The sequence below is a fragment of the Salmo trutta genome, chromosome 6 (assembly GCF_901001165.1).
Source record: "Salmo trutta chromosome 6, fSalTru1.1, whole genome shotgun sequence".
NCBI lineage: Eukaryota > Metazoa > Chordata > Actinopteri > Salmoniformes > Salmonidae > Salmo > Salmo trutta.
In genome coordinates, this window is record NC_042962.1 from 30,696,173 (window position 1) to 30,720,062 (window position 23,890).

Sequence of the window (23,890 nt, forward strand, 5' to 3'; positions counted from 1 at the left end):
CCTATACTGTGGTCTCTGTAGAGTCAACTGCTTTGTATGTGTATGTTTTGTATTGTTTATAAAATATACAATAAAATCGGTAACACTTCATTTAAAGGGAATTACGTATGGAATTATACTAACAACTATCGTAATTAACTAATAATTCAAAGTTACACTGTAATAACATGTAACTGGTGGTAGTTGCAGTCTGTAATTACAGGGGTTACACATGTTAAAGTTTCTGATATCATCCCAACGTACAATATTTCAGTCTGCATGTGATAAGTGTTAGCCATTTGAAAACCGACCACCTCATTGACTATTCTGCAATAAAAGATCTGGAGTCTGATGCCCAGGCCCAATGGCAAAAACGGGTTCACAAACGGTTCACATAAGAAAATGACTTTAAATTGTTCAATAATTTATTGGTGCATTTGACAATGGGTTAATTACTTGAACCATCAATTACCTTTTTTGGACACATTGATAAATAGTTATTGTTAAAATTGTGAAATAGTCATTTGTGCTTGTCAAACTCTAGGCCTATTAAGCTTGGTTAAATAATGGTTTATAAATGCACTTAAAAAGGTCATAAGACAAACTCTTATTCCATCATGTAACCTTGCAAGGCTTTCACTGTTGAGGAATATTCTCACTTTTGGATGGGATGCATTGGTGCAATTATTTATTTATACCAGGAATTAAGACATCATCTCGAGATCTGTCCATCACACTAGAAATAACGACGACCTCGACTGGGGACAAGAACTGTAATTTGCTTTCCTCTCCGGAGCAGAGCGCCATTGAAAGGAGGGATACCTGGAGTGGCGTTAAGTGTTGAGGAGGATCAACTGAAGTTGAATATTCACGGTGTCTGGTCTGTGACGCCCACAATTTGGTGCTTCCCAGACCGTGGTGAAGCAGAGAAGACCCAGTCTGTACTACTGAATTTTGATGCAGAGTTTACCAGATATAGTCATGTTAGGATGTGTCAGTTATCCCATGAGAGCTTTTGTCCCAAATCCTTTACAGTGTTTTAGGTGTCAAGCTTATGGTCATGTGTCAGCAGTGTGTAGGGGGGATATTCCTAGATGTGAGAAGTGTGCAGGAGGACATGAGACAAAGGAATGTGTAGTATCGGTGGGAAACGTTGTGTGTGTAAACTGTAAGTGCTGAAGATCAGAGGTGTCCGGTAAGAGACAGGCAGGTTGAGGTTGCCAGGATCAGAGTAGTGCAGAAGGTGTCGTGTGCTGAGGCAGTGAAGAAAGTAGTAGAGGAAGATGGGTCCAGGGTGAGGGATCCTAAGAGGATCTATTTGAGTAGGCCGAGGCCAATAGAGGGTGATTAAAAATAACATGTGCTTCAAAGTTTTTTTTTTTTTTGGCAGGGGGGCGTTCATGGCCATGGTTGTTAATTGTACTGCAGGAATGGAACGTAAATCATAGAGGATAGATGTTGTGGTGGCAGCTGCAGAGAAGTACTTGCGTGTATGAGATTTTACTGCAGAATAGTTGCTAGATGTTTTGAACGATAGTGTCCCCTCCTCCCAGGCTGCTGGCCTGGAGTAGGATCAGATAGGGCCAAAGTAGTGGAATAGTGGTGAGGTTAGTTGGTAGGGCAATGTTTCACAAAGTGTACTGAATTCATACTACAGAATAGTAGGCTGATACACAGCCAATACAATAGGTGCTGGCAGGCACCTACAATATTTGTTTGCGGACCGCCATAATACCAAAGAAGAAGATATCATGTAACAGGGCGCAAAGAGCGGGGTTGAGAAGGCGGCCAATGTGCAAAATCCAGACATGAAAATAGCAGTGAAAGAAACAGTGTAGTAGGACAAAAACGACAACAAGGGAGAGAGAAAGTATGTTTTTGCAATTTGTTTTGCTTTTTTGGATACATGAATTCTGCTGGACGATTAAGCTTAGGTAGTTAGCTAACCTTTGCTAACTAGGAAGGAGAAGCAACTTGGAGCCTTTTTTTCCCACTGTGTTGATGTGTAGTGAGCTATTTGTGCCCTTAAGGCTCAGAGGTGAGAGTACTTAGCACCTCTGAACAGAGTGCTGACTGTAATTTGCAAAGGAAGCGCAAACAAACTCTACAGCGATCCCTAAACCACACAGCACTGAACAAATGGCAAATGATGAGAGATCCACATTCAGTGTGTGTGTGGTCCCTTTGTGCAGGGTTTCCCCTAACCCTCTCCTTTCCCCCCTCAGACGTTTCACATTTGAGTTTTAACGCTAAACTCGCACACCTGATTAATTAGTCAATGACTTGATGATTAGTTGACTTATTGAATCAGGTGTGCCAGTTTAGGGTTAAAACTTAAAATGTGAAACTTCTGGGGTGGGGGCAGACCCGAGGGTTGGAAACCCCTGCCTTAGAGGCTGCATTGGCTTCACTCAGGTCACACAGGGGGGAACGAGCAGCAACTTGGAAACTTCTTTCACTGTGTTGATGTATAGTGAGCTACTTGTGCCTTTAGTGCTTGCATTGGCTTCACTAAGTTCACACAGGGAGGAAGGAGTAGAAAACAGGAGCCTTCCATCCTTGTGATAATGTGTAGTGAGCTACTTGTGCCCTTAGCGCTGGGGTGTCAAACGCATTCCATGGGGGGGGGGGGTCTAGTCAACAGGCCTGGGCAACTAGTTCTTGGGGCCTGATTGGTGTCACTTTTGCCCTAGCTAACACACTTGACTCCAATAATCAACTAATCATGATCTTCAGTATAGAATGCAATTAGTCTAAATCAGCTGTGTTTGCTAGGGATGGGGGAAAAGTGTAACACCAATCAGGCCCACGAGGACTGGAATTGCCTAGATTTTTTGTTTATCCTTTCAATTAAGCCATAGACAACAAGGTGTGGGGAGTTCCTTACTAATTAGTGACCTTCATTTATCAATCAAGGGCGGAGCGAAAATCCAGACACTCAGCCCTCAGTGGAATGAGTTTGACACCTGTGCCTTAGCAGCTGCATTAGCTTCAATCAGGTCACAGAGGGAGGAAGGAGAACACCCTTACGTACGTGTGCAGGGAGGGAGGAGGTATTAGCCCGCTACCGTGCATGTTTCTGCTTCATCCCCACTGCATGAGGGGTCCTGAGCCCCTCTATTTATCATCCAGCTGTCTGAAGTCAACCTCTACTTGCCTGGTTTGGTGTCCCCTTCCCCAGTCCTGCTTCGGGACTTTCCGGCCCTGGTCCTTTTCTCCCCTGATCCTACCTGCTTTTGCTCCAGTCTTCAAGATCCAAGTCTCCAAGGTTAAGGTGACATTTACCAACTTAAGAACATTTAAAAGTTAAATCAGTGGTGACAAGTATTTATTGTGCCATTCCATTAATTCTATGAAAGTTTACCATTGTTATGAGGCCTTTTGTTCTCTGCCTCTTTCCTGATTGAAATAAAATGGATTGAGCATGGCTGGGCCTACCCCAAGAGACAGCGTGGCAGTGGATCATCATGTGACTTGCCATAAAGAGCTCACTAAACCCATAGAGAATGATAGAGGACTCTAGTGTCCAAAAGCCTGTTTTAGCATGGGCACTGCCAATGAGGACTTTCACAATTTTTTTTAAGTAGTCAACTGGGTGGGACTTTCCATTGGTTAAGGAAGGATTACATAATTCCATTCAGCTCATCAGGAGGGATCAGCTGGAAGTAAATCTCAAACCTTGGCTTTATAACTGTTCAAATACTCCACATGGCAGTATATACCTTTTCAGCTTGTTTACCAACTCAGCGAATTCAAATCAAATTTATGTATATAGCCCTTCTTACATCAGCTGATATCTCAAAGTGCTGTACAGAAACCCAGCCTAAAACCACAAACAGCAAGCAATGCAGGTGTAGAAGCACAGTGGCTAGGATAAACTCCCTAGAAAGGCCAACACCTAGGAAGAAACCTAGAGGAACCAGGCTATGAGGGGTGGCCAGTCCTCTTCTGGCTGTGCCGGGTGGAGATTATAACAGAACATGACCAAGATGTTCATAAATGACCAGCATGGTCAAATAATAATAATCACAGTAATTGTCGAGGGTGCAACAAGTCAGCACCTCAAGAGTAAATGTCAGTTGGCTTTTCATAGCCGATCATTGAGAGTATCTCTACCGCTCCTGCTGTCTCTAGAGTTGAAAACAGCAGGTCTGGGGATAAGAGTTCTATCTTTGAGTAAACCAGATCTAAATACTGTATCACCTGGAACATCAGACTGATGAACACTGTCTACAAAGATCTCGTCTCAACCTGCTATAATGATTTAAGACTGAAGTCAGCTATTTATGACTTTTAATTAATAGTTGTAGTTTCCACATTCATTAAGTGGTTAAAATGTAACCAATGTCTTGTAGGTCAATGTGCTGTAGTAATATGTGCAAGGGTTTTTGATGCCACACCTTGTCTCTTTAATGCAAAGGTCAGGCTCCACTCAATGTCCATAGGAACAATTTTAGTTATGAAAAGGTGTAAGTGTAAAGACATTCTCTCATCTTGTACTGCTGTATCACAAGTCACTACTGTTCAAACCATTTTAATTAGCAATTATGTTGCCTTTGTCCACTCCTGACAAGACATTGGTTCAAACAACTTTATTCACAGTTTAATCAAAACAGGTACTGAACATAGGTCATCGATAAAAGGGTATTTTGACCTAAAAATACTGGAGAACATTAATTACTGGAAATATCACTGACTGCTGCCCGCATTCAGTTGCTCTTAAAACCAAAGTGTTTCAAGTTTAACAGAGCATAAAATAAAATGGATGCGTTTTGATTGTAGCAGTGGAATATGGGTACAGGTTTTACGACATGATTGAGGTAACCTAAGGGAAACATTATGCAGAGGGAATATGGTTATTGATAGACGTGAGTCTCATGAAAGTGATATGTTGTATTGCTCTTCTTTGGCAGTGTCATCTCAATTTCAGATCCCCAGAAGGTTGTGTGCAGTAGATATTTAATCATTTAAAAAATAAAATTGTAATCGATTATTTTTGCAGTAGATTCAACATAACATATTACAAGGTTCAACTACTAATGCTGCATGTTTCAATACACGGTGCTATGAAAGTTCAGTTCTCACAGTAACGTCACTATCGAACATAAGCCACACCTAGGAGGAAGCAGTCAAATGGAAATCAGCTGGATAGACTCAATCGGATTGGCTCTTGTTGTACCACCCTTTACCCAGTGTGAGATTGGACCTACACAGATGTAATTAGCCCCTACCCTTTCATTAATGACGGAGTTGAACTATGGACTTAATCATCTCCACTTAGTGATTTCTGACATTTGGTGGGATCTTCAAGAAAAGAAAATGTGCTTGTCAGGGTTAGCTGTCCATGGTCTCTCTTGACCATAAAACTTCCAAGACCAGTCCAATAGGTCTTGGGACGGTTTCTTGCAGAGGCTGGTTTGGAGTTGAGGATGTGGTTCGAAAGGCCTTGCGGTTCAGAGGAAGGTCCTTCCATCAAATGACCAGGCATAGGGTCAGTTCTTAGGTCAGGGACCATGATGGAGGATAAAGATCACAGTAAACGGGAGACTAGATACCATGGGCATTTCAAAAATGTCCTTCACGGTATGGTTTTGATCCAGCTGATGTGAAACATGCACTTGTCGGGGATATCCTTCCTCTAAATGAGCAAATGGCTTTCTGGGTCAGGCTCTACAAAACATTGAGACAGAGAAAAAAAAAAACAGATGAAAAGAAAACAAACGGGGAGGATGTATAGGCCTACATATTTGGCCTGCATGGGCTTGTCTTCCATCGGGAGAGCGTTAGACACAGAGAGCTTTGGGGAACCTGCAGACAAGGAGAGAACAAGGTAGTGTCAATCATGTCTCTGTCTAGACACAAAACACATGCAACCCCATGCACTGATTAAAGTATATATGCAAGACTGAGGCCCATTTGTGCACTAGAGTATAAGCCGGTAGTAACATTATTATCGTAACACGATCCCACCTGTCCTCAGTGAATCCCTCTATCTCCTCATCATCATCATTCAGCTCCATGTCCAACTCATTGTCAAGACAACCGCGGCCGTACCCACTCAGAACACTTTGGAAATAAAGCAGAAATATCATGACTGCTTATTCAAACATACCGGTACATCGGTTTTCTCTGGTTGACAGATTGCTTTTGGAGTTGATCTGTTAGGTCCCCTTCCCTAGCCTTTTGTCCTCCTGGTAATGGATTACACTCCCATACCACATGAGACCAGACAGGCTTTAGGTTGTGTACCAGCTGCCTCGGCACATCAAGCCCAATCAACTCCTGCTGCTGTATAGTGAAAGCCACCCCCCCAGAACCAGTAGAATATGCTGGTTTGGTGTGAGCAATTCATACCAGCAACACGAGACAGATTTTCTGATTTTATAACATACATGATGGACCATAGAAATTCATCCACAGGCCACCAACTATATTTCATACTAGCTGTAGAACTAACAAACTCATATGTTTTGTCAAAGATTGCATGGAGAGAGTGAGGTCTGCTGTGGCTGCTCACCTGACGGAGCGACAGGTGAAGAATACAATCCTCTTCAGCCTCTTGTTGTAGAAGAAGTAGTTGAAGGACCAGAGGCTGCCTTCCTCCCCAAAGGGGTCTGAGTCCAGGTCAGGGTTGTAGCTGAGGACAAAGAGGGACATATGAATATACTTCATATACTGGCAGCAAACAAGAATCAGAAAACATACTCTACATGTACCTTCACACACACACACACACCTGTATATGTCACATTCCTGCAGGCTAATTTCCTGGTCGATGAAGTTCCACAGCTCTGGCCCCAGGGAATTGAACTCCACTCCAACTGACGAGTACAGGCTGCTGTTTACTGCATTCGCCACCTGGAGGAGGCACGGCACACAATCATTACAACTTGTCATTCTCCTTACAGATGAATAGACCTTAAGGCCTTTGCTGTATGTCGGATTCAGACTTCTACGATGATCACGTCACTGTGCGATGTTACCAAATTAAAATCTTGATATTAACCTGGCCAGATTGTACGACTTTCTTCAGGCCTGCAATTGGCTTGCGATGCTACGTCAGCCGACATAGGCTGTCAACTGCAGAGGTGTATTTGACCTGTGCATGTGCCAACACCAGCAACACAAGCCTCACTCTATGCTTATGCGCGAGTGAAGTGTGTTTGGAAAAACTGAAAGAATACATCTTAGAAAAAGTTCACATACAAACTTTATTTGTCCAAACTCAATCAAATAGGCTTCCCCAAAATAACATGGTCGCTGTGGTAGAACGTTTATTTTGACTGGTGATTTTGTGCATTCCTCAAAATCCCACCAGGTAGCCTAAACAAGATGATTATTAGGGAAATCATTATTCTTGCACAGTATGTAAAAGTTTCAATCAAACTATTATACGAATATGACTTCACAATAATCGTATTATTGTGTGCATACTCTGTGCCGGCCGTGTTCCTATTGGTCAGTCACCGGGATCAGCTCGTAACACTAGCCACACTACACGACAAAGACAAAACAAATCTGACACAGAACTTTGCCAGAGCCTACGGCTAAAATCGTACAGTCTGCAAAGGCCTTCACAGCAGCATTGTGTAAAACTCAATTCCTGAAGGGCCTCCGTTGTACTTGATTGATCAATTAAGATTATTTATTAGTTAGGTTATAATTAAAGGTTATTGATAAGTCACTTGGTTGTCGGTCTTAATTAGACAAACTGAAAGGAACCAGCAGACACACGGTCCTCCAGGAATTGAGCATGACACCTCTATCTTACAGCCTGTGATATTCCATAAGCCCCTTATAGAAAATTCACTATCTCCCCCTTATGTGTATGGCTTAGTAACAATGTGCTTCCGGGACTTGCATGGATTGAGTCAGAGCATCTGCGTATGAGTATGTGAGCAATTCTGAAATTAGGCTTGAACGGCCGTTTTAATTGGGCTGGTTTAAAGTCATCCCAATGTGGTCTAAACATGAGAGGAACAGAGGTAGTGCTACTGACCCAGTTGAGGCTGGGCTCCCGGCTGAACTCGTGGCCCCGAGCTGCACTGAAGTCGTAGTCGGGCCTGAATGACTCGTTGAGCGTGGTGATGAGGTAGAACAATGTCTTCCTGCAACACTTGTCACTCAGAGGGTTCTCACCATCCTCACTGCTCTTCCCCAGTCTGTGCAAAACAATGAAGATAAGTAGAGGGCGCAAGGGAGAGAGAGTGGAGTTATTTGGTTGGGAAGTAAAAAATATTATTCTCCATTCATGTGCCACATAAGACTGATAGTGTATCTACAACACAAGTATCTACAGAGTAGTATTCATTAGTGCACACTGTAGGAACATTTTTCACAATGGAAAACAAAAACAGGTAATCCCTCCCCGTTACGTTCCTAGTGATCTGACCTGTGTTATGCAAACATTGTGTGGCTGTGGTACTTACTGGGGTGGGCTGGTGGCGCTGGACTGGGGGGGCGAGAGGGCCTCTAGGACATGCGGTTCCCCTTCCTGGCAGAACTGCTTAAACATGTGCTTGTCATCACCAGCCATCTTGCAGGAGTAGCTCTCGATCCTAAAGAGAGAGACAAAACCCAGAGTTAAACTGTTGGCATTGTATTAAAAGTGGAATTCCTTTAAATCTGACTGCGGAGGACATGGGTATTACCTCCAAAGTAATCATGTCCCTAATTCAATAACGCAAACCGTACAGTATCTCATCCACTGGCCCTCCCACATTGTATGTTTCTTTGTTTATTGCTTTGAACAAGTCTCTGTCTGTTTCATTGAGTTCTATTTGAGGGATGTGGATGGAATGGCACTAGGTTGAGGGAGTGGTGCAGGGTCTGGTCTGGTCATGTTTATTTTCCCCCCAACCTTAGTTATGCAAGAGAAGAGGTTGTGCAACTCAAACTCTGGCTCAGAGACACACTGCGGCCCAGTCTAATTATAGGAAGGAGCAAAGGTCAGGTGGGTGGGTGTCACATGACTGGCCTAGTTTCCATTAACAGACAAATGTGACTCACCACCTGGATTGAGTAGGTCTTATGTAGCAAAATGTTTGTTTTTTAACATTGGATCAAAGTAGAGACTCAGAGCTACAAAATGGTATGTCATACACTGCATTTGAGGAACAATGGGAAAGTAATTCTGCCTTGAAAGTTCATCAACTTGTAAACTCACTTTTGAGAAAATGGCCTTTGAATGTTTTGGTATCTAGTGAAGCGCTCTTTGTCTACACCCACTCGGCATCGATCACACCCTCTAAAGCATTAGCCCCACCCATCTCGGAGCGCTCTCGGAGCGCACACTTGACGCTCTGGCCGATGTTTTCATGTTATCCAGAGGTAAACAAATCAGTCTAACCAGCTCTACTGGCAACAATTTCATGACACTTTTTTGCAGATGTTTACTGACACCGGCCATATTCAATGGGTGTTGTACACACGCCACATAACGTTAGCTAACAAGTCAGCCAGCTAACGTTAGCTAGTTAAACAACAATGAACAAAGTGCCAACAATGCCTAACATTAGGCTCTAACTAGAAAAGCAAACAGCTCCGGGAAACGAATAATAACCTTCGCTAAGGAGCCAGCTAGCTAACAGTACACTTTAGCTTACCCCTTGTGTTGTCTTATGGGTAAAAAAATGACCCACCACTATGTTTAAACAGCAGAGAAAACCACCTAAATTATATTTTTAACTTGAAATTTTATGACTTTTCCTAGCGTGAGCCCAACATTAGAAAAAGTGAAACATTGCCTTTGTTCATATTTCCATGAAAGCTGTACACCACTTGGGTACAAAGATTGTCTTAGGGTAATTTTGACCCGGCAGTTATAAAATCATTTACACCACAAAAAAAAACACGCACACAAATTGAGATTGAACTCAGACAAAACAATCAGTTGCACACAAACACTTCATGTGCAGCATCTCCCCTCCACGAAAAAAACCCACGACTCAAGTTCAGACAAAATAAAAACAATTTCAGACAAAACATTTATTGAAAGCATTGTTTACTAATGGGGAATGCAGCCAGAGGCTATAAATGTTCTTTGCTGAAACCATAAGTGCGCGTTTCAGTGCCCAACAGGTCGTAGATCATATTTTTTCAGATGTCCAGGGGGAACAAGAGAACAATGATTTTTGAAGAGGTATCTGAAGAAGATGGGGAAGAAATCCCCCCAAGCTGAAAGAGACATTTTTGTCAAAGAACAGCAAAATACGGTCCTTGTCACCATGACAACCAGGGCAGGATGGCAGCACAAAAGGACATAAGGATGACCCCAGGGCCCACAAGCCATGCAGTTGCCCATGCCTAGGACATCGGCTCAACATTCTACATGTTCATCACACCAGCCATCGAAAAAAATCTTCCTGGAGATTACGAATTTGAAGGGTTTCCGTAAATATGGAGACAACTGGAAAAGGATGGATGAGATTGACCTGCTTGCCTACATAGGGCTGCTAATCTTAGCAGATGTGTACAGGTCACGAGGCTACATGTAGACTCTGGGATGCAGTGAGTGGAAGGGCGATTTTCCGTGCCAAGATGCCACGGAGTCTTGCACACTTTCTCAAGAATGCTACGATTTGATAGCCGTGAGTCAAGACCTGCAAGACGTGTGAGAGACAAACTGGCGGTCATAAGAGAGGTCTGGGAGAACTGGGTGGAGCATCTGCCACACCTCTACAACCCTGGGCCTGAAGTAACAGTGAATGAGCAACTGGTTCCATTCAGAGGTACATTTTTATTTTCATATCTGTATTGTACAGTTGAAGTTGGAAGTTTACATACACCTTAGCCAAATACATTTAAACAGTTTCACAATTCCTGACATTTAATCCTAGTAAAGATTCCCTGTCTTAGGTCAGGTAGGATCACCACTTTATTTTAATGTGAAATGTCAATAGTGATTTTTTTTTTTCTTCAGCTTTTATTTTATCACATTCCCAGTGGGTCAGAAGTTTACATACTCAATTAGTATTAGGTAGCATTGCCTTTAAATTGTTTAACTTGGGTCAAACGTTTCAGGTAGCCTTCCACAAGCTTCCCACAATGAGTTGGGTGAATTTTGGCCCATTCCTCCTGACATAGCTGGTGTAACTGAGTCAGGTTGGTAAGGCCTCTTTGTACGCACACACTTTTTCAGTTCTGCCCACAAATTTTCTATAGGATTGAGGTCAGGGCTTTGATGGCCATTCCAATACCTTGACATCGTTGTCCTTAAGCCATTTTGCCACAACTTTGGAAGTATGCTTGGGGTCATCGTCCATTTAGAAGACCCATTTGCGACCAAACTTTAACTTCCTGACTGATGTCTTGAGATGTTGATTCAATATATCCACAAAACCTTCCTGCCTCATGCCGCCATCCATTTTGTGAAGTGCACCAGTCCCTCCTGCAGCAAAGCACCCCCAGACCTAATGCTTCATGGTTGGGATGGTGTTCTTTGGTTTGCAAGCCTCCCCCTTTTTCCTCCAAACATAACGATGGTCATTATGGCCAAACAGTTCTATTTTTGTTTCATCAGACCAGAGGACATTTCTCCAAAAAGTACAATCTTTGTCCCCATGTGCAGTTGCAAACCGTAGTCTGGCTTTTTTAAGGCAGTTTTGGAGCAGTGGCTTCTTCCTTGCTGAGAGGCCTTTAAGGTTATGTCGATATAGGACTTGTTTTACTGTGGATATAGATACTTTTGTACCTGTTTCCTCCAGCATTTTCACAAGGTCCTTTGATGTTGATCTGGGATTTATTTGCACTTTTCGCACCAAGTACGTTCATCTCTAGGAGACAGAACGGGTCTTCTTCCTGAGCGGTAGGATGGCTGCGTGGTCTTTATACTTGCGTACTATTGTTTGTACAGATGAACGTGGTACCTTCAGGCGTTTGGAAATTACTCCCAAGGATGAACCAGACATGTGGAGGTCTTGGCTGATTTATTTTGATTTTCCCATCTCAAGCAAAGAGGCACCGAGTTTGAAGGTAGACCTTGAAATACATCCACAGGTACACCTCGAATTGACTCACAATGTAACTCCAAGATTGGCAAATTCGCCACTGGCGCCCTGTGCTCTTCACAGATGAAAGCAGGTTCACACTGAGCACATGTGACAGACGTGACAGAGTCTGGAGACGCCGTGGAGAACGTTCTGCTGCCTGCAACATCCTCCAGCATGACCGGTTTGGCGGTGGGTCAGTCATGGTGTGGGGTGGCATTTCTTTGGGGGGCCGCACAGCCCTCCATGTGCTCGCCAGAGGTAGCCTGACTGCCATTAGGTACCGAGATGAGATCCTCAGACCCCTTCTGAGACCATATGCTGGTGCGGTTGGCCCTGGGTTCCTCCTAATGCAAGACAATGCTAGACCTCGTGTGGCTGGAGTGTGTCAGCAGTTCCTGCAAGAGGAAGGCATTGATGCTATGGACTGGCCCGCCCATTCCCCAGACCTGAACCAATTGAGCACATCTGGGACATCATGTCTCGCTCCATCCACCAACGCCACGTTGCACCACAGACTGTCCAGGAGTTGGCAGATGCTTTAGTCCAGATCTGGGAGGAGATCCCTCAGGAGACCACCTCATCAGGAGCATGCCCAGGCGTTGTAGGGAGGTCATACAGGCACGTGGAGGCCACACACACACAACTGAGCCTCATTTTGACTTGTTTTAAGGACATTACATCAAAGTTGGATCAGCCTGTCGTGTGGTATTCCACTTTAATTTTGAGTGACTCCAAATCCAGACCTCCATGGGTTGATAAATTGGATTTCCATTGATTTATTTTTGTGATTTGTCAGCACATTCAACTATGTAAAGAGAAATTTAATAAGATTATTTCATTCATTCAGATCTAGGATGTGTTATTTTAGTGTTCCCTTCATTTTGTTGAGCAGTGTACTTTCTGCACATTTCTGCTACTTACTTAGGCTATACAAGTGCTATCGCTCACAAAAAAGTTCATTTCTTGGGCTTCTACACTCTCTCTATTGAAAACTGAGGATCTCTGCTGTAACGTGACACTTCCTACGGCTCCAATAGGCTCTCAGAAGGCGGCAAACCGGTGAATGATGCCTTTGGAGCCCCTGGCTGAAAAACAGTAGCGCATTTGGATAGTGGTCGATCAGAGAACCATGAGACTGAGGCGCATGCACGAGGCGACACCATGTTTTTATTTTTTGTCTTTGAACTGAAACAGGGTTTCCCGGTTGGAATATTATCGCTTTTTTACGAGAAATCACATAAAAATTGATTTTAAACAGCGGTTGACATGTTTCGAAGTACGGTAATGGAATATTTAGAATTTTTTTGTCACATAATGCGTCGGGCGCGTCACCCTTCGGATAGTGTCTTGAACGCACGAACAAAACAGAGGATATTTGAACATAACAATGGATTATTTTGAACCAAACCAACATTTGTTATTGAAGTAGAAGTCCTGGGAGTGCATTCTGACGAAGAACAGCAAAGGTAATCACATTTTTCTAATAGTAAATCGGAGTTTGGTGAGGGCCAAACTTGGTGGGGTTCAAAATAGCTAGCCATGATGGCTGGGCTATCTACTCAGAATATTGCAAAATGTGCTTTTGCCGAAAAGCTATTTTAAAATCGGGCATAGCGATTGCATAAAGGAGTTCTGTATCTATAATTCTTAAAATAATTGTTTTTTGTGAACGTTTATCGTGAGTAATTTAGTAAATTCACCAGAAGTGTTCGATGGGAATGCTAGTTCTGAACGTCACATGCTAATGTAAAAAGCTGTTTTTTGATATAAATATGAACTTGATTGAACAAAACATGCATGTATTGTATAACATAATCTCCTAGGGGTGTCATCTGATGAAAATCATCAAAGGTTAGTGCTGCATTTACCTGTGGTTTGGGTTTATGTGACATTATATGCTAGCTTGAAAAATGGGTGTCTGATTATTTCTGGCTGGGTACTCTGCTGACAATCTAATGTTTTGCTTTCGTTGTAAAGCCTTTTTGAAATCGGACAGTGTGGTTAGATTAATGAGAGTCTTGTCTTTAAAATGGTGTAAAATAGTCATATGTTTGAGAAATTGAAGTAATAGCATTTCTAAGGTATTTGAATAACGCGCCACGGGATTCCACTGGCTGTTGAGTAGGTGGGACGATTTCGTCCCACATACCCTAGAGAGGCTAAACAATGAACAACGTGCCAACAATGCCACAGTGCTTGGAGCTAACCAACCAGGTCCAATGTTAGCTAGCTAACATTAGGCTCTAACTAGAAAAGCAATTAACTCTGGGGAAACAAATAACTTCAGCTAGGGAGCCAGCCAGCTAACGTTAGCTAGCTAACAGTACACTTTAGCTTGAAATGAAACCACTGTCAAAATTAGAACTCTGTAATATCTGAAAATGTAGCTAGCTGACGCTAGACTTTCTTACGTGTATACATCATCATGCATGATGGACGCTTCTCCCTAAGGAATGCCATATCACAGTTGCCCGTAATTTAACTATTTTATTTGCATTTACAGATGGCATGAAAGTTCACATGTTTGAGAAGGTATTTCTGCCAAAAAACACGTTTTGCCCAAAATGTTTTAATTACATTCAAAACGGCTCTCCTGTGAAGTTGTGACTTGCGACATACGCCTAGTTTCCTGAATCGGGCCACAAACAGATTTAAAAACATTGAACAAATGGGGATGGCTGGAGATCAACTGTAGAAAGGTTGGCATAAAAAGTTTTGCTAAAAGTGTGAGTGTAGTTAGGCCTAGTTGTGAATAAATGCCAAATTAGGCTATATAGCGGGGGGGGGGGGGGGGGGGGGTCAAAGTACGGCCCGTGGGCCATTTCCGGACCACCGGGCACTTCAATCCAGCCGGCGAGACATTTATAATTTATTTATTTTTTACAACAACAAAAAATAATTCTCTCCAATTTCATGGTATCCAATTGGTGGTTATAGTCTTGTCCCATCGCGGCAACTCCCATACGGACTCGGGAGAGGCGAAGGTCGAGACCCGTGCATCCTCTGAAACACGACCCAGCCGCACTCCTTGACACAATGCCCGCTTAACCCAGAAGCTAGCCGTACCAACGTGTCAGAACACCGTACACCTGGCAACCGTGTCAGCGTGCTAGCGCCTGGCCCGCCACAGGAGTCGCTAGAGCGAGATGGGACAAGGAAATCTCGGCCTGCCAAACCCTCTCCTCCCAGTCACTGCCAGCTGCGATGCGGTGCCTTAGACTGCTGCACCACTTGATTTTAACAAACAACTGGTCCCCCCCAAAAAATGCGGATTTCAAAATCCCGATGTGGCCCTCGAGCCAAAAAGTTTGCCCACCCCTGCTATATAGGATAGTTGTTTGTGTGTGTGTAGGTCTATTTGTAACAGACTTCCTGGTTAAATGAAACATTTTATCCACAGTCATTCTATGGAAAACTATGATAGAACGTGAACCTCAAACATGTGACTGCATGCTCTTTTGTATCATTATGGGTCCAGTTGTATATTTCTGAGTAATTGCAGACTTTGGCTTTTATTGGAGTGGAAAGAGTTAGCCTCAGAGTCAAATTGTGCCATCATGGGCCATACTAATCCAGTAAGCAGCAGGCTAAACACCATCAGTGCCCAGCTGTGAGCGTGTGTATGCTCCATACCACTCCCCATTACAGTATAAAAATAGCCACAAAGGCCTGTTAGGACACCCTGTCCTGGGTCAGACTGCCCCCATGGGTCGAAACCATGAAAGGGGTCACCTGCACCATTCCCACTGGTTCCACAACCTACAGTCCTTTGTAAAATCCCTGCTCCTACTGTTACCTCAATGCCTGCTGCAGTTTAGTAAATCTACCCCCGTTGCATAACACAACACTCATCCACCATCCTAAGGGATCAATACTTTTTGTGAGAGATTACACCTCCTTAGCAAAATTGTCCATATTACCAGTAATCACTACAGGGCTTGATGTGGATTAGGGCTCAAATCCTATGGCAATCCTATTGCATAAAACCCAATATTGCCTCATCTGGTCCTGCTCAGGCACTTTTCAGGTAGCCTACACCACATCTTTAGCAGAGACGCCTCTGTGGGAGTTCAGTTGACCATATTATTCCGACAGTTTATTGTTTACATATGCAGTGTCCTCAGGTGTGACTTTACCCTTCATAGGCTGTATGGTTTTGTTGATGCTCCCAGAGAGCCTCAAAGTGTTATGCTTGCCTTTTTAAAATAGAGCCTATTAACCCAATAAGAAATACACCCCCGAAGAGAGGCACAGAATGCATGCACCATCCACAGAGGAGGTAGGGTGAGGGGTGTGTTGTTATGGTCCATGAACAGCTGACCCTGTAGTAGCCTACAGTTCCATCTGTCACCATGCACTTGCGGTTCACACCCAGGCCTACTAAAGGACAGTACATTTAGTCACGGATAAAAATTTGAACCTACAGTACCATTCAAAAATTTGGACACCTACTCATTCAAGAGTTTTTATTTTCTACATTGTAGAATATTAGTTTAGACAAACTATGAAATAACACATGGAATTATGTAGTAACCAAATGTGTTAAACAAAATGTATATATATATTTTATATCCTTCAAAGTAGCTACCCTTTGCCTTGATGACAGCTTTGCACACTCTTGGCATTCGCTCAACCAGCTTCAATCAATCAAATGTATTTATAAAGCCCATTTAACATCAGCCGATGACAAAGTGCTATACAGAAACAACAGGGTTGCCTAAACCCCAAACAGCAAGCAATGCAGATGTAGAAGCACGGTAGCTAGAGGTCGACCGATTATGATTTTGATGCCGATTTATTGGAGGACCAAAAAAGCTGATACCAATTTAAAATCGGCCGATTAAATAAAAATAAATATGCCTTTATTTTTTATGACAATTACAACAATACTGAATGAACACTTATTTTAACTTAGTATTTATGTATTATATTATCAATTTAGCCTCATAAATAAATGAAACATGTTCAATTTGGTTTAAAAAATGCAAAAACGGTGTTGGAGAAGAAAGTAAAAGTGCAATATGTGCCATGTAAAAAAGCTAACGTTCAAGTTCCTTGCTCAGACCATGAGAACATATGAAAGCTGGTGGTTCCTTTTAACATGAGTCTTCAATATTCCCAGGTAAGAAGTTGTAGTTATTATAGGAACATTTCTCTATACGATTTGTATTTCATATACCTTTGACTATTGGATGTTCTTATAGGCACTTTAGTATTGCCAGTGTAACAGTATAGCTTCTGTCCCTCTCCTCACTCCTACCTGGGCTCGAACCAGGAACACATCGACAACAGCCACCCTCGAAGCAGCGTTACCCATGCAGAGCAAGGGGAACAACTACTCCAAGTCTCAGAGCGAGTGACGTTTGAAACGCTATTAGCGCGCACCCGCTAACTAGCTAGCCATTTCACATTGGTTACACCAGCCTCATCTTGGGAGTTGATAGGCTTGAAGTCATAAACAGCGCAATGAAGAGCTGCTGGCAAAACGCACGAAAGAGCTGTTTGAATGAATGCTTACGAGCCTGCTGGTCCCTACCACCGCTCAGAATGCTCTATCAAATCATAGACTTAATTATAATAAACACACAGAAATACGAGCCTTAGGTCATTAATATGGTCGAATCCGGAAACTATCATCTCGAAAACAAAACGTTTTTTTTCTTTCAGTGAAATACGGAACCGTTCCATATTATCTAACGGGTGGCATCCCTAAGTCTAAATATTCCTGTTACATTGCACAACCTTCAATGTTATGTCATAATTACGTAAAATTCTGGCAAATTAGTTCGCAACGAGCCAGGCGGCCCAAACTGTTGCATATACCCTGACTCTGCGTGCAATGAACGCAAGAGAACTGACACAATTTCACCTGGTTAATATTGCCTGCTAACCTGGATTTCTTTTAGCTAAATATGCAGGTTTAAAAAGATATACTTCTGTGTATTGATGTTAAGGCATTGATGTTTATGGTTAGGTACAATCGTGCAACGATTGTGCTTTTTTCGCAAATGCGCTTTTGTTAAATCATCCCCCGTTTGGCGAAGTTGGCTGTCTTTGTTAGGAAGAAATAGTATTCACACAGTTCGCAATGAGCCAGGCGGCCCAAACTGCTGCATATACCCTGACTCTGTTGCAGAGGTGACACATTTTCCCTAGTTAAAAGAAATTCATGTTAGCAGACAATATTAACTAAATATGCAGGTTTAAAAAATATATACTTGTGTATTGATTTTAAGAAAGACATTGATGTTTATGGTTAGGTACACGTTGGAGCAACGACAGTCCTTTTTCGCGAATGCGCACCACATCGATTATATGCAACGCAGGACAGGCTAGATAAACTAGTAATATCATCAATCACGTGTAGTTAACTAGTGATTCTGATTGCTTGTTTTTTATAAGATAAGTTTAATGCTAGCTAGCAACTTATCTTGGCTTCTTACTGCATTCGCATAACAGGCAGGCTCCTCGTGGAGTGCAATGTAAAGCAGGTGGTTAGAGCGTTGGACTAGTTAACTGTAAGGTTGCAAGATTGAATTCCCAAGCTGACAAGGTAAAATTCTGTCGTTCTGCCCCTGAACAAGGCAGTTAACCCACCGTTCCTAGGCCGTCATTGAAATTAAGAATGTGTTCTTAACTGACCTGCCTAGTAAAAAAATATTATAAAAAATAAAATATATAAATTCGGCAAATCGGTGGCCAAAAATACCGATTACAGATTGTTATGAAAACTTGAAATCGGCCCTAATTAAATCGGCCATTTCGATTAATCGGTCGACCTCTAACGGTGGCTAGGACAAACTCCTTAGAAAGGCAGGAACCTAGGAAGAAACCTAGAAAGGAACCAGGCTCTGAGAGGTGGCCAGTCCTCTTCTGGCTGTGCCGGGTGGAGATTATAACACTACATGGCCAAGATACTCAAACCTTCATAGATGACCCGCAGGGTCAAATAATAATGATAATCACAGTGGTTGTAGAGGGTGCAACAGGTCAGCACCTTAGGAGTAAATGTCAGTTGGCTTTCACAGCGTCACCTGGAATGCTTTTCCAACAGTCTTGAAGGAGTTCCCAAATACGTTGAGCATTTGTTGGCTGCTTTTCCTTCACTCTGCGGTAATACTCATCCCAAACCATCTCAACTGGGTTGAGGTCAGGTGATTGTGGAGGCCAAGTCATCTGAAGCAGCACTCCATCACTCTCCTTCTTGGTCAAATAGCCCTTACACAGCCTTGAGTTTTGTTGGGTCATTGTCCTGTTGAAAAACAAATGATAGTCCCACTAAGGGCAAACCAGATGGGATGGCGTATCGCTTCAGAATGCTGTGGTAGTCATGCTGGTTGTGTGCCTTGAATTCTAAATAAATCAGACAGTGCCACCACCAAAGCACCCCCAAACCATCACACCTCCTCCTCCATGCTTCACGGTTGGAACCACACATGTTGAGATCATCCATATTGACTGACCTTCATGTCTTAAAGTAATGATGGACTGTCGTTTCTCTTTGCTTATTTGAGGTGTTCTTGCCATAATATGGACTTGGTCTTTTACCAAATAGGGCTATTTTCTGTATACCACCCCTACCTTGTCACAACACAACTGATTGGCTCGTGTTTCTTGGCCCAAGCAAGTCTTTTTCTTATTGGTGTCCTTTAGTAGTGGTTTCTTTGCAGCAATTTGACCATGAAGGCCTGAATCACGCAGTTGATGTTGAGATGTGTCCGTTACTTGAACTCTGAAGCATTTATTTGGGCTGCAATTTCTGAGGCTGGTAACTCTAATGAACTTATCCTTTGAAGCAGCGGTGACTGTGGGTCTTCCTTTCCTGTGGCGGTCCTCATGAGAGCCAGTTTCATCATAGCGCTTGATGGTTTTTGCGACTGCACTTGAAGAAACTTTAAAAGTAATTTACATTTTCCATATTTATTGACCTTCATGTCTTAAAGTAATGATGGACTGTCGTTTCTCTTTGATTATTTGAGCTGTTCTTGCCATAATATGGACTTGATCATTTACCAAATAGGGCTATCTTCTGTATACCAACCCCTATCTTGCCACAACTGATGGTCTCAAACGCATTAAGGAAAGAAATTGCACAAATTAACTTAACAAGGCACACCTGTTAATTGAAATGCATTCCAGGTTGACTACCTCATTAAGCTGGTTGAGAGTGCAAAGCTGTCATCAAGGCAAAGGGTGGCTACTTTGAAGAATCTCATATATTTTGATTTGTTTAACACTTTTTTTGGTTACTACATGATTCTGTTTCATAGTTTTGATGTCTTCATTGTTATTCTACTATGTAGAAAATAGTAAAAAATTAAGAAAAATCCTTGAATGAGTAGATGCGTCCAAACTTTTGAATGGTACTTTATGTGGTAGTCATGCAACAGTAACGCAGGCTTTACAAAACACTTTGTGACAAGTGATTAGATATGAGGTAATTTGATCGACTAATAATGCTGGTCTAGTGCTGTTATGGTAATTACCTTCCAAGAATGCGAGACTCTCCCGTTTCAACACAGAGTTGAGAGCTCAGGGCTTCAAAACTGCTGTTTTCTAACAGTTTCATTGCTGCCTGTGAAAGGAAAACGTTAAAATAGACAGTCCATCAGCCATTCAATAATACTTTTTCACGGCTTCCTTAGTCGGAAAACGGGGCGTATGAAATAAATGTTATCCCTATGGTGTAGTTATTAATCTACTTGGCAGGGGCAGGTTGAGCAAATTTGCCCAGTGAAGTAGGTTTGCAGCAATATGTGGATGCAACCTGGTCTCAGAGCATTTTGTATAATTCTGTAAGTAAATCCGAGATACTCCATTTAGTAAAATATGTTACTTTCCTAAGGTATGTATTAGTTTGCAGTGTAAAGTACTTAAGTAAAAATACTTTAAAGTAGTTTTTTTGGATATCTTTACTATTCATATTTTTGATGAGTTTTACCTTTACTTCTACTTCACTACGTTCCTGAAGAAAATAATGTACTTTTTACTCCATACATTTTCCCTGACACCCAAAAGTACTTATTACATTTTGAATGCTTAGCAGGACAGGACAATGGTCTAATTCACACACTTAAAGAGAAAATCCCTGGTCATCCCTACTGCATCTGATCTGGCAGACTCGTTAAACACAAATGCTTTGTTTGTAAATTAAGTCAGTGTTGGAGTGTGCCCCTGGCTATCCATAAATAAAAAATAAAAATAAAAAATCTGCCATCTGGTTTGCATAATAAGGAATTTGATATTATTTGTACTTTTACTACACAAGTATATTTAAAACCCAAACTTTGTTTTACTTTTACTCCAGTAGGATTTTACTGGGTGACTTTTACTTGAGTCATTTTCTATTAAGGTATCTTTACTTTTACTCAAGTATGACAACTGGGTACTTTTTCCACCACTGTCAGTTTGTGGAACCCATCACCCATTTCATATGATATGAATTACAATTCGTATTATGTTACGAATTTGCAAAATGCACAATGTTACGAATTCTAGCCTCAAAGCTCAATGATGATATTTGATATAGCTACAGTAGCTGCACCCCCACATAAATGTGTTAGTTACATTGCACTGTTTAGTGTGTCTGATTCCACTGGCCCATTTAATAAGCATAGGGGGGCAACCAAAGATTCTTAAGTATTCTAATTCCTAATTCTATTGGGGCACCCCGTGGGGAAATATGGAAAGTAAACAAAACGACCAACCCCTTTCTGTCTAGCTGACCCCTCCCCCACTAAACCTCTGCTTGCTAGGTAGTTGGCTACAGTAGCTAGCTAATCTACACATTTCACACAAACGTTCTTCTTACCAAAGATAACGTCGACGCTCTTTGTGAAACTGAAATGTCTTTACCAATTTCACTGATGATGTTTCTCTTAGCGGGTAACGACGCGCAACAGATTTGTTGTTATGCAAGTTAGCTAGCAAGCACTGACTGTCAGAGCAGTTAGTTCCTAAACTTCAGCAATTTAAAAAGATACTCGTACGAGATTGATTTATCGTTAAAGCTTTTATCGAAAAACTTCTTATGCCGATTAAATGAGACGACATCAAGTCCAAAGATCCCCTGAATCGGTCTGACTTGGATTGCAGCGGCATCCCTTTTGACAGATTTACGTTGACCGAGATAAGCTAACGTTAGCTTACTAGCTACAGTTTCTGTCAGATCCAAGTCGCCTTTTCGAAGCGACTTGATCCCTTGCACTGCTTCTATCTACTTCGCAAAGTCCCTGTGTAATTTTTGATTAGCAATACTGATAATTTGAAAGCAAACCACACAACGGCGTCGATGAAAACGTAATAAATCCACTGTATTTAACCCCCGCCCACTGTAAACCATGATATACATTTCCATTGTCAAAGACCCCACCTACTTATTGAGTGTCGCTTTGTAGTGCTCTGAATGGCTGACTGACATGTCCTTATAAACCACTGATGGTTATGATTGGTCAAAATGGTGTGTCGTTTAATAATTCTAGATTGACAGGCGACGTACGGCCCTGTTGGAAGTCAAAGGCATCAATTCTTCCGACAACAAAAGCTGAGTGGCAACCCTTATCTGCATGATAACAATGCCAAAAACGAGTTGATTCATAGTCCATTTCTGTGCAGTATTTGTCTATTCTAACAAGGCAGGAATGACAACAGGGGATTATTATTATTTTTTTTTTTTTTTACAGATTACATGCAATCACGAAACACCAAGTAAATAAGGCTCAAGAACTGTCAGAAAAGCGAAGAAACTGCAAGACCTGAACCCACACAGCTTGCAGTATAGGGTCAGCTCCGATCATTTCATCACTGGTTAGGGACAGATCGCAATTTATTCGGGGGAGAGAGGTGGTCCAAAGTAGGGGAAGGTTGTCAAACTTTTTTCCTTTGGGGAGGGTTGTGTGTGTTTTTAAAATTTGATTGGACACAGGGGAGGGAGTGCACCCCCCCACACACAACAAACGCAATCACGACACATAGGTTAAAAGATTTAAGAAAAACTCTGACCCAATTACATTAATTTAGGGACAGGTCGAAAAGCATTCAACATTTATGGCAATTTAGCTAGCTAGCTAATTTGTCATATTTAGCTAGCTTGCTGTTGCTAGCTAATTTGTCCTGGGATATACACATTGAGTTCTTATTTTACCTGAAATGCACAAGGTCCTCTACTCTGACAATTAATCCACACATAAAACTGTCAACTGAATTGTTTCTAGTCATCTCTTCTCCAAGGCTCTTTCTTCTCTTGACTTTATATTGCGATTGGCAACTTTCATAAATTAGATGCATTATCGCCACTGACCTCGTTCGTCTTTCAGTCACCCACGTGGGTATAACCAATGAGGAGATGGCACGTGGGTACCTGCTTCTATTAACCAATGAGGAGATGGGAGAGGCAGGACTTGCAGCGCGATCTGCGTCACAAATAGAACTGACTTCTATTTTAGCCCTTGGCAACGCAGACGCTCGCCAGCAGTGTGGGTGCAATAATTGAATAATATAGATTTCTAAATTTATTTTGCAATGCTGGCGCACACGACGCGAGCGCTGTAGTTAGGGTATTATGCACTATCCTTTCTGTGTGCTAACTTTTCATCTATCCAGCCCTCTATCCACCATTCATAGTGACAATAGTGGAAGGTGGATAGTTTGTTCAGATCTGCAATAGGCTAACTAGCAATCATGCCACACATAAACTACCACACATAAAAATCATACCACACAATCATACCACACAATATTAAGCTTTAGCTACTGCAAGCCTATGATATGAAGGCAATGTGCACCGGCGCTCCAACTGACTCTGACAGTTGAACTTAAGGTAAGGAAGAGTGTTTCAGGCTTACCATAGTTACTATTATAATCCAACAATAAAATGATTATATTTATACAAAATATTCAGATACATATATATCTATGTAGCA

General features: G+C 42.1%; 1 protein-coding gene across 1 annotated transcript; it reads right to left on the reverse strand.

Moving 5' to 3' along the window:
* Positions 1-4,511: 4,511 nt before the first annotated feature.
* maf1b (MAF1 homolog, negative regulator of RNA polymerase III b) lies at positions 4,512-22,305 on the reverse strand. Its single transcript, XM_029756165.1, has 8 exons — positions 21,781-22,305; positions 20,456-20,544; positions 8,409-8,537; positions 7,979-8,141; positions 6,716-6,837; positions 6,497-6,616; positions 5,950-6,045; positions 4,512-5,787 (listed from the first exon to the last, which is right to left on the reverse strand). Exons 2-8 carry the CDS (start codon positions 20,536-20,538, stop codon positions 5,763-5,765), a joined length of 738 nt encoding a protein of 245 aa, XP_029612025.1. The 5' UTR covers positions 20,539-20,544; positions 21,781-22,305; the 3' UTR covers positions 4,512-5,762.
* Between the last annotated feature and the right edge of the window lie 1,585 nt (positions 22,306-23,890).

What these genes read in the sequence shown, in the direction of transcription:
- maf1b (XM_029756165.1), bottom strand. Translation starts at nt 20,538, where the DNA reads ATGAAACTGTTAGAAAACAGCAGTTTTGAAGCCCTGAGCTCTCAACTC. An exon ending in AGCGCCACCAGCCCACCCCA is followed by an intron (nt 8,142 to 8,408) that starts GTAAGTACCACA and finishes TGTTTTGCACAG; the next exon opens with ACTGGGGAAGAGCAGTGAGG. An exon ending in GAGGGATTCACTGAGGACAG is followed by an intron (nt 5,788 to 5,949) that starts GTGGGATCGTGT and finishes CCTTGTCTGCAG; the next exon opens with GTTCCCCAAAGCTCTCTGTG.